Here is a 14,643-nt window from a genome sequence, read left to right as displayed (position 1 = left end):
ATGAAACATTTAACTGTTACCTAAAGAAACTGTTAACTCAAGCCTTTTCATGTGTTTTTACATGAAAAGGCTTGAGTTAATGGTTTCTTTAGGACAGGAAGTGGCTTTCTTCAGTAATTTACGAACTTCATTACTTTGTAATTTAGTAGGATCACGATCTATGATTTTTCTCTCTCCATCAATGGACGGCTTCAGTTAGGACTTTGGTTCCTTGCATCGTCTGTTACAAGTTTTAAAACTGGTCCCACTGTTGACTAAACAGTGTACTATTTGTGTTTGTGTACTATCACAAACTGTTTTTGTGCTCTGAAGATGCTGGATATTAGTGAAATATCAGCAAATATGTTAAATAGATTATATATAAGAATATATTATTTTATATTATATTATTATAAGAATATATTATTTTTGTGTTATAAATTAAAACTTTTCCATGGTGTAAAAGTAGGTGATATAAGGAAGATCACTTGTTTATCGACAGTAGCAGAAACTATAATGGATTTCCCCATTATTTTAGAAAGAATTGAAATGAGAATAACAGTATGGTGATTTGATGTTAAAGATCTGTTAGCCTTTTTTGGAATAAGTTTTTGATGTGGACTGATTTCTAAGGGTGAGGATATATGTTGGTGGAATAAGAGAGAGTATAAAAAGGCAATTTAAACAAGTGTCACCTCCAAAGTACAAACTTGCTATTCTTGTTTGTTTCTAGTGATAGATAAAGGGAAGGGAAATTGGATATTGTGTGTAGCAGGAGAACATTTTCTGAGATGATAATAGTAAAATTCAGAATCCAGATTGGCTATTTTTGTAATTAATAGATGCAGTAGAATCATATGGGTGTGGGATAGCAGAATTGAACAAGAGTTATGGTAAGTAGTTTTGCAAAGGACTGAAAAACTTGGGTGTGCTAAGGGTTAGATAATTTAGAAAACTTACTCTAAAGACCAAATGTGATACTTTGTGATATGATAAAATGTAATACTTTCTGGTCACTTTCAGGCCAGGTAAGTAGAGTAGCTCATACTGTGCAATGAAAATAGTCTATCACCAAAAAACGTTTTCAGTATCCATACTAGAGTTGAATTGAATTCAAAGGAGGGAGGGGGAAAGTCAAATATACAAAGCTTGTATCTGACAATTTTTTTTGTTTTATCAGCTAGTGTTCATCCAGATAATAAAAAGGTCTGTAACTTTCTACAATTATCTCTAATTCAGAATATTTTAATAATAAGATGATACACCTTTTCACTGCTTCTATGTAGAAAATGATCTCTGCATTACTTCAGATTAGTATCTCTTTGTATTGGCTCCCATTGATGAGACTTCAAATAAAGGTTGAAACCAGTCTAGGTATGGCCCCTCCCATAATGCATAGCATTATATGTATCTGAAAGCATTTGTGCTTTGCATTATTGGATACTAAGGCAATTGATGTTAAGTTATTAGCCTCTATATAAAAGTAGCCTAGTTGTGAAGATATTTCACACAAAAAACTTTGTTTGCTTAAACTTAGGTAAAGGATTAAACAATAATATAATTTTTGCCAAGTTTCATTTAATAGAAAGATCTATTTTTCTTGCTGGTAATATGAAAAGGGTGGCTAAAAAGTAGACTTTTTGCTCTTCTGTTCTTTAAGATTATCGGTTACATTTAAACTTTTTTTCTTTTCCTTTTCTTTTTGAATATTGTTGTATATATCTTGCATAATTTGAATACTTCGATTTATTCCTGTTTTGAAAATAGACAAAATAGTGGATTTCTTTTAGTCATCTGGAGCTGTTTCTAATTGCAAAATTTTATTTAATGGATTTAATAGTCTCTTATGCAGCTCCAAACCAGCAAATTTAAAGTTCCATATTTATTCCATAATTTCCAGTGCTTTTTTTTTTAAAGCACTTCAGTTTATTGATCTAATGTTATAGTTTCTAATTTGTTATATTATTGCATTAAGAGTACTAAAATCATGCTTTCCAGAAGTTTTCATAATAATTATTCCATTCCTTTTTTACTTATGATATCTATTATTTTTTTCTTTGATTTGTTTATATGTTAAGGATTTTATACGATTGTGTTCTATTTAACTTTGTTTCTAGTTCTTTTACATAATTATTCCAATTTTCTCTGTGTAAGGTTCTAATTTCCTTTTAGCTGTGATATCTTTTTTATTTATAATTTAGTTTATTTTCAACTATATAATAGATGAAAATAAACTAAAAAACTGAAGCCTACAGAAAATAGATATCAGACAATATCTATTTTCTGTAGGCTTCAGTTTTTTCTTTTATTAATTTTTCTATATGCTTGTTTCAGTTTATGATGCTCCTTTCCCTGTGCTGTTCATCTTCAGACATTTTGAGGATATTGATATGTTTCCATATAAATAAAATAAATCTGCTATTGCCCTTTATTCCCCTATAGGGAATATATGAGGCCTTTTAGTCCTAACTTATAGAGACTGAGGAAAAAGTTCAGTCTCCGGAGAAAAAAATCCACTTACCTTGCCAGGAATCCAACTCAGGAACAAGTTAAAGAAAGGGTTAGAAAGAGTTCTACTCAGTGACAAGATTCAAACTGAGAATGGACAGTTTAGCACTATGAATGCAGATACCATTTTCAAAAGCCTACAAAGGCTTGATATGTTTCTAATAGCTGCATAATGATCTGTATTTAAGTTTCTGTTAAACTCCACATCTGTTATTAGGTTTGTTATATTTTTTTTAATATTTTCTATTATGTAATCAGTTATACATTTAAGATCTTTTGCTTCCCATGTGTACTTTATGCCTATCAAAGCAATTTGTTATTTTCAAATTATTGAATAGAGCCGACATTGATGAGTACAGGCATGGCAAACCAGAGATGCCCAAGCTAGACCTGATCTTACTTCCTACAATATTATACACTTCTACTCTTCCTTCCTCTACTCTTCCTTACTTATTACCTCCCCCCCCCCAGTGCTATAAGAGCAATTCAAGAGGGGAGGGGGTGACTTTTCTCTCAAACTATAGTTTGCACTATCTACTAAAAAAAAAAAAAAAGCAAGCCTAGTTGCCTTAAGGTAGCTGCCCCACCACTAGGATACCTGTCATGATGCTAGTAACTTGACATAGGGAAACACTTTCAAGTCTCAATGAAATCAAAACTATACAGAAAATATGGGAAAAGACTGCAAATTGGAAAAGGTTAAGAAACTTTGGAAAAAGAAAAATGCAGTGAAATATCTACATGGAACATTAGAAGCATAGCACATAAACAAGAAGAATTAGATAAAATTTTAAAGGAAGAAAATATATGGGGGTGCTTAAGGGTCAAAGCTGTATAACTGAGAGGAGACCTCCACATAGCCTTTAAAGGAATGCGGAGAACCGAGCAGGGCTTCTGACCTAATGTCCAATCCTCACCTTCTCGTGGTACACCCTGTTGGGTATCTACTTGGATACTGAACGAACGAGGATGGGCTGGCAATTTGGGATTTAGCCGACCAAATTGTATTCTTATTGGTTAAACCAAAATAAAAAATAAAAAATGATGGTACAACATGACAAAATTTCATGCCGGCTGGGGCGTCGCCCGGTTAAACAAGGACCCCTTTGTTTTCGCCAGGGAACCAGGGCGAACAGCTAAAAGTCAGCTACTGGAACAAATCTGAAAACAAACCCCAACTCAACATCACCAGAGTTAAAGATCGGTACTATCAACGTAAGAAGCCTGAATGGCAAAGAAATGGAGCTAGCTGAGGAATTAGATAAGTACCAGATGTACATAATAGGGGTGATGAAACAAAAAAGACCAAAACTGGTGAGATCTTTCTGAGCAATAAATACAAAATGTTATATTCAGGCAATGACAATCAAGGAAAAGAAGGAGTAGCCATAGTATTCAACACAAAATACGAGACTAATCTTCTTGAATGGCAGTCAGTTTCAAGTAGAGTAATGTGGGCAAATATGAGAATGAGGAACTGGACAATGAGACTTATTTGTGCCTATGATCCCACAGAAGATTCTACTAAGGTAGAAGTGGAGGAATTTTTTGAGGATTTAGAGAAAGCAACTGACAGAATGAAAAAGGAAAAGTTGGTCCTTGTTGGGGATCTAAATAGCAGAGTAGGAAATGATTGTGAGACATACAAAAATATTTTGAAAAAAAGAGCAAAGCTAATAACAATGGCAAATATCTGTTGGATTTCTGCTCAGGACATGGACTGGTAATTACTAACACCGTGTTCCAACATAAAAATGTGCACAAATTCACATGGAGAGAAGAGGCTAGGAATAAGAAAAGTCTCATTGACTATGTTATTGTTGATAGTGATGTTTTCTCCCTGGTGCAGGACACCAGAGTGTACAGAGGATTTGAAATTGGAAGTGATCACTATTTAGTCTTGAGCAGGATAAAATTGAATTTCATATTGAAAAGAATAACATGTAAGAAAGTTTTAAAGTGAATAAAAGTTGAGCAACTCTCAGATGTGAACTGTAGACTAAAATACACAAAGATTATTGAAGAAAAAATGAAAGAGTTCGAGAACAGCAACCAAACCTTGGAGATTCAGTGGCAAACTCTGAAGAAAACATTGATTGATTCTGCCAGAGAGGCATGTGGTGAGGTTGCCTGCAAGGATAAAAAAATCAGAACTCCCTGGTGGACACAGGAAGTTAAAGAGGCAGTGAAGGAAAAGAAGAAAGCATATCAAAAGTTCCTGGCAAATAAGTCAGCTTGTGCTCTTAGAGAATACAGAGACAAATGCAAGAATGCTAAACACTGTGTAAAACTAGCTAAACAAAAGTCATTGCAGGACTTTGGCAAGAACATAGAAAATAAATATCAAGAAGGTGGCAAAATATTCTGGAGGTTGAAGAAGCTTAGGAATGGAGGAAAGAGTGTGCTGTAAAAGGAGTTAGAGATGATAAAGGTGAAATGAAAACTGGAGAAAAAGATATCCTTGAAGTATGGAGTAATTACTTTGAAAAATTGCTAAATGAAACAAGCAGTGATGACAGCACAGTGGTAAAAAACACTGACCAGGCATGTAGTCAGGAATACATATCCATACTAGAAGTAGAAAAAGCCATCAAAGGCTTGAAATGTGGAAAGGCAGCTGGAATAGATGATATTCGACCAGAAATGCTGAAGTATGGTGGTATAAGAGTCTTACAGTGGCTGCACTGCATAGTTCAGAAAGCCTGGACAGAGGGACGAATTCCCGATGATTGGAGTAGAGCTCTCATAGTACCCATATATAAAAAGGGAAATAAAACTGCATGTGAGAATTACAGAGGTATATCCCTACTGAGTGTTCCTGGCAAGATCTATACAAGTATACTTGAGGAACGGTTGAGAAGAATTGTGGAAGAAAAGCTTGGTGAAGAACAAGCTGGATTCAGGCCAAATAGAGGCTGTCAGGATCAGATCTTCACTTTACGACAAATAGTCGAGAAAGCATGGGAATATAACAAAGATCTGTATTTAAGTTTTGTCGATCTGGAAAAGGCATATGACAAGGTGCCAAGAGAGAAGCTATTCAATACGCTTCAATTATATGGTGTCAATGGGGCATTATATCAAGCAATACTTAGTCTTTATTTGAGTTGTAAGTCAGTAGTTAGAATTGAAGGAAGTACAGGAAGATGGTTTAATGTTAAATCTGGTGTGAGACAAAGATGCGCATTATCCCCTCTGTTATTCATTATCTATATGGATCACATTATGAAGGAAAGTGGTATTAAACATGATATCAAAATTGGAGATGTTAATGTCAGCTCTTTGCTTTATGCAGATGATGTTATACTTCTAAATAAATCTGCTACAAGTCTGCAAGATTCTCTGACTAAATTGAATAGCTGTTGTAATAGATATGGTATGAAGGTCAGCAATAAAAAGACAAAGACAATGAAAATAGGCAGAATCATTGAAAATGTGAACTGTGTTGTGAAAGGAGAATCTTTGGAACAAGTAAAACATTTCAGCTACTTAGGCAAGATTTTTACTGAAGATGGTAAATTAAATATAGAAATAGACAACAGAATCTGCAAGGCCGGCATGGCAGGAAGTCAATTGAATAAATTCATATGGAATAAGAGAGAAATTAGTCAGAACACTAAATTAGCTGTATACAAGACAGTGTTCAAACCAGTTTTAACCTATGGATCTGAGAGCTGGGTCAAAAGTAAAACACTTGACCAAAGACTAGAGACCGCAGATATGATAGTCCTGAGAAAGATTATAGGCACGAACAGATGGCATCAGTGGCAATATCATATTAAAAACGAGGATATTAGGAAAGAACTTGACATTGTCAGCATCCAGGAATGCATTAGCAGAGCTAATATCAGGTGGTATGGTCACCTAAACAGAATGGGCAAGGAAAGATTAGCAAAACGAGTTTTCTCTGCCAGGTTGGCAGCAAAACGACCCAGAGGAAGACCAAGATATAGGTGGATTGATACGGTACAAAGTGCCTTAGACGATAGAAATATAAGATCTGCTAATGTTGGAGTCTTGACAAGTAACAGACTGATTTGGAGGAAAATTGTAGATAGGAAGTTAGTAATGATATAATTTTTTCATGTAATACTATCATATCCTGTACACCCCTTGTGGGTACATGGCAGGAATTTGATGATGATGAAAATATAGAAATTGCAGTTTTTACAGAAATAAAAAAAAAAAAAAAAAAGAAACTTAAAGGAACGAAAGAAACAAATGATTGTCATATGTAGTGAAGTGGACAAACAAATATGTGCAAAAGCTGGCGTAATGATTTGGATCTATAAATCAATTAAAGCAAAAATAACTCATTATTACATACTGGAATGAAAGAATATTAAAAGTGCAATTTAAATTAAATAAAGTAAATTTAACAGTTGTTGGAGTGTATGCTGAAGAATAAAAAGAAATAGAAAATGATGCCTTAAAAACAGTTAGGATATATGAAATACAAGAAATATATGAAAAATTAAATAAAACAGACAATATAATTTCATCTCATCTCATCTTATCTTCTTTTATACCCTCTTTTACCTTGCGCTGACGAGGGTCCATTGATCATCGGACCTCAATCCGTTTACAGGATAAGGTGGTCAGCCCTATGCCCTGCTATATCCTATGACCTGTAGGGTTAAGTTCTCAAGGCCAGTTTGTCTGCTTTGCGAGATGAAAAACCCCAGAATAAACTGGGGAAAAAACCCTGCTGTCCATGCCAAAGACTGGCTAACTTGGCTATGGCTGAGGAAGATCCTTCAGCTCTTCACGTCACTGATGGGAATCGAACCTAGGACACTCCTTCCCCAGGCATATGGTTGCGAAGCGCATAACCACTAGGCTAACCGCACGGACCAGACAATATAATTATAGTCAGAAATCTTAATGCCATAGGAATGGGAAAAAAATTAATAATATAGAAAAATTTGGAGAACCAATAGTAAACAAAAATGGAAAGCAACTCATTGATTATGTAACAATTTAAAAATAATGAATACATTTTGCAAACATAAAAATATGCATAAATATACATGGTGTGCAAGAGGACAAAAATTAATAATAAACTACTTTATAGCAAATGAAAAAGCAGCAAACCTCTTCCTAGATGTTAAAGTCAGAAGATGGCTAGAAATACACAGATTACTACAGAGTCCATCAAAGAAATGTATACACACTTCAGCAAAAGAAAAAACTGTATAAAATTGTAATACTAAATTTATACAGACATCAAGGGATAAATAAAAGTTACCTTTGACTTCTACAATTACACGAGGTGCTCAGAGTGGTTACCATTAGCGTCCAAACACTTATTATGGCAAACTACTGCTTGGGCAACATTGGCCAAAGTGTCCAGTGGGATTGCTGCACATGCCGTTTCAATTTCTTTCTGAAGGGCCACCAGTTGTTGGAAGAGAAATTGATCATTCTGATAAAGTGCATGAATGGCAGGTAAAATAAATGGATGTGTGCATCATGTCTAGGTACACTTGATCAGTAACAGTACCTTCAAGGAAGATTGGTCCTATTAAACCCCTAGATGACAATCCACACCAGACATTGAGCCCCGGTAAATTGACTGCCTAGTCCATATGAATGCCCGGATTTTCTTGAACCCAGTAAGCACAATTATGCAGATTCAATTTTCCATTAAGCTTAAATTGTGCTTCATCAGACCAAACCATCTTTCTCACAAACTCCTCATCTCCCATGTGTTGAAGCCACTCACAATACTGCATTCTTCAATCAGGATCATCTTCATTCATTGCATGTAATAATTTTGTGATGTAAACTTTCTTTAGCTGCTTTAAGAATGCACTGTTTGCTTGCACTTCTAACTCCTGTCTCATGTACACATTGTGTGGCAGACTTCTGTGGCAAGTGTGTAAACTGTTTCAACACCATAGTCGAGGAAGTAGGACTGACTTGTTGCTGTTCAAGACCTCCCGGATCTTCCCTTGTGCACATCACACATGGTACCATGGGTCTCAAACTTATCATGAATATGTGCAATTGTTAGGCATGTTGGAGGTTGTGTTGCAAACTCAAGCCTCTGTTGTCATTGAACTTCAACAACATTCTGAAATTTGAAATACCACTTTAAAATGGTCTTGCATTCCTCGAACGACAATCATGCCTCTGCCATTTTGTTTGACTGTCCTAATGGTCACGTGTTGATGCTAGTATTCATGTGAGTAACAACATCTTTTGAGAGAATATCATACTACACATTGCTACTGTAATTCGATCCAACTTTGAAAAAACGACCCAAAAATATACAAAAAATAAACAAACTAGAGAAACAAAATCTAATTACAAAGTAAGACTATTAAACAATTCAAGTATAAGAAGTTTATACCAATAGTGGATTAATAACTACTTAGAAAAAATATAACAAAATGAAGACATCTAGAAAGAATGGAATAATATAAAAGAAATTATTACATCAGCAGCATATGAAAGTCTACGAACATGCAAAAAATATCATAAAAATAAAAAAAATTACATATATGGGACAACAAAATAAAAACAATAATTGAAAATAAAAAGTTGGCCTTTATTTTCCAGAAAGAAACTGTGAAAAATTTGTATCATATCTAGAAAATGACGTACAAAATAAGACCCAGTGCGTATAAAATACTAAAACACATGAATGTAGATATAAAAGAAACTGCAAATATAAATTGCAAAATAGATTTGAAAAGAATTCTTGGATTACTTTACAGATCTTTGCACAGATAATACTAACATGGAAAAAAAGATTACACCAAAAACTTACAAAATGTTTTAAATGGTATAACAGTGAAAGAATTAAAGGACAACGTAAGTAAAATAAAAAATGGTAAATCAGCAGGAGAAGATGGGATAAACTCCAAACTATAAATTTTCTGGAAAAAAAATTTTATCAGAGATTATTAACATTTTTAAATAAAATATATACAAATCGACATTGAGAAAGAATGGAATAATATAAAAGAACCAATAGAATGAAATAAAAGTATAGTAATGCCTATATTTAAAAGGAGGGATAAAACAAAACCTGCTAATTACAGAGATATTAGTTTATTGAATACATGCTACAAAATATATAGTAGAATACTTAATGAAAAATTGAAAATATATAGTGAAAAAATATTATGAGAATGTCATAATGGATTTAGAAAAGGGTAGTCTACAATGACTGCAGCTTTTTAAAACTACTTCTAGAAAAGAGAAGAAAATTTCATTTAGAAACTCATCTTTTGTTTATAGATTATGAAAAAGCATTTGACAAAGTTAAGATATATACTGTTTAATACAAAGAATAAATATACCTAATATTTTACTATGTGCAATTTTGAATATATACAAAGATAATGAAATAAAAATAAATGAAAAAATGTCTGAAAAACAACCTATAAACCAAGGAGTAAGAGTAAGGGATGCGTCTGTCTCTGACACTTTTCAATATTTATATTAATGAAATATTAATATAGTGGAACACCTTAAACAATCCAGGTATAGAAATTTCCTGGAATAACAAAATAGATACGCTATTATTTGCAGATGATCAGATAAGGATGACAATTTACAAAGAGCAATATATAACTTAAAATTATAGTAGAACAGTTTGGAATGAAAATATCCGTAGATAAAATTAAAGCAATGACATTTTGTGGACAACTTCAGTTAGAAGTAAAATAGTTATTAATAATAAAATAATAGAACAGATAAGTACTTTATCTTGGATATGAAATATCACATGAAGGAGAAAAAGACATAAAATTAAAAACTTCGAAATTTTTGCGAATTGTAGGCCTGATAAATGCAACACTCAATCCAAATATTGTACAAAAAAGAAAAATGCTTGAAAATATACAATACATTAGCAGTGCCCACATTATTATATGGCAGTGAAATTGGCATTAAACAAACAAGATAAAGAATAAAAACAATTGAAATGAGATTCATGAGAAGAACTGCAAAATACATATTATTAGACAAAAAAGGAATGAATATATTTTAAAAGAACTAAAAATCAATAAAAGAAAAACTAAACAATTACAAACAAAATTGGATAGAACATGTAAACCGAATGGCTAACACCCAATATCCTAAACAAATAATAAAATATAAACCAATTGGAAAGAGAAGGCCGAGTAAACCTCAAAAGAGGATATTAGATGGATGATGAGACTGGAAATAGACCAATATGGTCTAACATAAAGATGAATCTGTAATTAGTATTATGATATCATGATGAATAGGGCAATTAATCTTAGCGCATTCTTATTTTGGTGTGGTTCCCCATTATTTCCAATACATTCTTTTATTAGTTTATAACTATTCCTGCATTCAGGTCACCTAATATAATATGTAGTTGATGTTTGTTTTATTATTTGCTGAAGTTGTGTGTAAAATTCCTTTGATTTTTTTCTTCCTTATTTTCTTCATGCACTGAATATTGCCATGTATTCTTTCTTTCCGGTATTTATAGCAATTAATTTATTTTTCCAATCTTCGGATATCATTAGTATGGTTCCTGGCTCTTTCAGATTTCTTTACCGTATACTTGAATATAATTATTTAGTTCTTTCAATCTCTTTTTGTTTCTGTTATGGAAGTTTTCATATCATACTGTTTTAGTATTTACTCTACTTCACCTTTATGTGCTATTTTTCTAACATTCCATGTTAAGATTTTGAATTTTTGGTTGCACTTTTTTTTTTTTGGTCCAGGGTTCATTTCCAATTTGTTTTTCCAGTTTCTACTTGTGTGTAAGACTTTGAGTCATATGAGTTCTTTGATTTCATTACCTGCCATAACAGAGCGCTTCCTGTTTCCCCCCACTTGCCTTCATGTATGTGGTATATAGCAGGCCATACCACATGCAAGTTAGCATTTGATTAAGAGAGGCTTTATGTTGTGCTTCACTGATCCTTATAGCCCATTCTTCAAAGTAGTTACTCCAAACATCAAAAATATCTTCCATTCCTTTGACAGTTCATTCCATTTTTCTAAGAAATGCACATTCCTGCATTTCTTAACTTTTTCAGTAGCATCCATAACATTTTGTCATCTTTATGTTACTTATCTAGTATATTTTTCCCCCAAAATCTTTTCTTGAGTTTTTTTTAGTTATTTTTGGGTACAGCTTTCTTACATTTTTCTTTTTATTCTCTAAGGCCATATGCTAATTTGATTTCATGCTTCAGATTTCATCAATTCTGTCATGCTTCACAAACATAAAGAAATCCCATACTTGTTTTGCCTGTTCCCTGAGCCCACATCAGATAAAAAATAAGGGAAATTGTTGATAGGAAGTTAGTAATGATGTAAGTCTTTCATGTAGTATTATCATAATATCTTGTGCACCCCTTGAGGATACATGTCAGAAATTTGATGATAAATAAAAAAAAAGAGTATCCACTTAATAAAAATTTTAAATTTAATATGTGATTACAGTATCTTGCATAAAACATGGAGTCCACTTCATTCTGACTTTCTACTGCTGCACTTTCATCAACAATTTCATCGATGCTTGCATTTTCCTGCCTTTTGTCAGTATTCTCCACTGCTGTCATATGTTTTACTCTCCCATGCACAAATGACACTCGTTCTCAAAATATTTGCTACATATCACTCATCTATCTTGCTTTCATGCCATGCCAAACAAATTATTTCATATTAAACCCCCCCCTAACAAAGATGTTGTAAAAATTCGATGTAGCTTAAAAAATTCCAAAGCACATTACATCGATTTTTTACATAGCTCAAGTCCCATGAGAACCGTAAATAACCTTGTTTGTTTCTGTGTATATTTTGCAAAATATTGATGTAGTTAACCCTGTGGGAAGTGAATGTATTTATTGTTTTAACATCGAAAACAAAGGCAGTGCCAGGGGGAACTTTGTATATGTATATAGTTATGTGTAAGAGCGCAGGAAAAGTTTTTTACTAGTTTTGTATATAAGAGTTGCTTACTGCACTAACACCTTTAAAGATAGTATCTAAGAGTGCCGCTAGGTTTAGAGAAGTTTCTGCAGCCCCTAAAGGAGAAGAAAAATATCAAAGAGGTCCGCTAGTTTTAGAGACAAGTTTCTGCACCCAGCAAAATACGATCAAAAGAATGCACTGAGAAGAACAAGGATCGGGTCAAACTTAAAAGAAAATGAAAGAGTCATGCCGAATTCTTTGGGGTTTACTACCCTTAGTGCAAGGTCGCAAGATCGTAAAATAAAAGGAGACTGAGCAGAGCATAAGGGGCTTCCCGGTTCCAGTCGCCAGAGAGAGAGAGGGCTTCCAGATGCCAGAGAGAAGGATCCCGGTTGAGAATTCGCAGCGGTTTCAGTTTCTTGGAGGCAGCAGTTCGAGCTATTGGAGACGGCAGTCGTCCAGGCATTTTCAGCGAGCCAAAACAGACGAGAAAAGGCGATGTAAATTACCCGAGGCAGCTTCGCTCGGAAGTTTTTCTTTTTCGTTGTGGGAGAACAACCTTTTGCCAGTTGCAGTCCACAGCCCACTATTTTCCTGATGAGATATTACTGAAGCCAAACATTTCTGAGGAAGCTCAAGATCTGAGATGAAAGAAATGCCATAAGACTGTAGTGAAAGACTTTTGACCGAATGTGCAATGCAGAGTTTTTTTGTAAGTTCAAACTTTTTGTATATTCCCTCTCATAGTAGGTTATAGAAAGACTTTTAAGGAATTGTTCAATAGTAGTAAGGAGTGTCATTAAGAGAATTGACTGGCATATTGGAAGTTGATATAAAAATTGTGAATATAACTTAACTGAGAGTTAGCTAACCTCTTTGCAAGTAAACTAGAAGTTTAATAAGTTGATTTGTAAGCGGAGAGTAAATAAGATTGTGAGTTAAAGAAGTTAGTGTTAAAGTAAATAGGTTATAATTTATGCTAAAGATTTTATAAATGGATAGAGAAAGCAATCTCCCTATTGTTTTATTGTTTAATTCATGTATAATTTGTAAATAAATGTGTTTTAATTATTTGTTAAAAGCCTGATCTTTTATTTTACAACTATTCTTAAATAAAAATCGGACTTGTGAGCAGGAAATAATTTAAGGCAATAAAAATGCAGTTTAGTTAGAGAACTGCATTTACGAACCACGACTGTTAAAGTAAACATTGATAAAAGAAACTTCGCTTGTGAGAGATAGGGAAATCTACTGGAAGTTTATTTAGTCTTATGCCAATTAAATGATATTGGTGGCATAGCCTGACAAATTTCCAGTATTCATAGGCATTCGACTAGTAAATTTGGAAGGTGGATAATCATAGTGTGCATTAGAGTAAAGCTATAAAGAATTAGGAATAGATGAAGATAGAAGAGAGTAAAGATAAAAAAATATTAGATATATAGGCAGAAAAGATAATATAGATATTACAATGTCTTAGTGATAACTGCTTTATATATTCATGTTCTATTTTCATTGTTTTATCACATATGTTTTGTGTACAGTAATGACTGGCATGTACTGATTTTTATTTGAATTATTTTTTACAGCTCCAAATAAAATAAAAGATTTCACAGTGGAACCTAAAAATGCTACTACTTTACGCTTGAAATGGAAATTAGATTGTTATGCTGAGAAAACTTTAGTTAATGAATACAGAATTTTATACTGTCCTGTTGATTCCTGTGAAAATCCTTGTGGTAAGTTTAGTACTTTTCTGTATAAAATTTGTTGAGGAATAGTGTGCTACTTAATCGTAGATAAGAATTTTTAAAACAAATACTTATATACTGAAAATCATACTTAATCAATTAAATGTTTGCTAATGGAATGTAAAATTACAACTAATTATATTTTGTTTCATTACTCACTGAAGTTCCCAATTTTATTATATACAACAGCTTCTGTTGTATCCTGTATACCTATTGCTAAATGAGTGAGTGAACTGGCTGACTAATGACTGAAAGATCAAAATGTTGACATATGTCCTGTGGGATTAAGAAGCTGAAATTGTAAATTGTATTAATTTTTTGGTGCGAAGCCAATGTTGTGTCCCAGTCTCTTGAACTGTTAATTTTTGTGTTCTATACTTCCAATCTTCCCTAAAGAGTCACGTGGTACCTCCAAGACACAAAGGGATTGCCTCAGGAGCGAGCCACAACCAAAGTGGCAAAGATCTTGAAATCTATCTTCTCATAGAGCTCT

At 33.3% G+C, this 14,643-nt stretch overlaps 1 protein-coding gene across 3 annotated transcripts in view; it reads left to right on the top strand.

Moving 5' to 3' along the window:
* LOC150096729 (uncharacterized) overlaps positions 1–14,643 on the top strand; it is a 357,894-nt gene that overhangs the window by 240,890 nt on the left and 102,361 nt on the right. For all 3 annotated transcript variants that reach the window (XM_090408396.1, XM_090408397.1, XM_090408395.1), the window contains exon 11: positions 13,989–14,138. In XM_090408396.1, the coding sequence (XP_090264522.1) occupies positions 13,989–14,138 (150 nt within the window). The remainder of the gene's footprint in view (positions 1–13,988; positions 14,139–14,643) is intronic.

The sequence above is a fragment of the Typopeltis vanoorti genome, chromosome 18 (genome assembly GCF_054136105.1).
Source record: "Typopeltis vanoorti isolate ZY-2024b chromosome 18, IOZ_Tvanoo_1.0, whole genome shotgun sequence".
Classification (NCBI taxonomy): Eukaryota; Metazoa; Arthropoda; class Arachnida; order Uropygi; family Thelyphonidae; genus Typopeltis; species Typopeltis vanoorti.
This window is presented reverse-complemented; position numbering and strand designations above follow the sequence as displayed.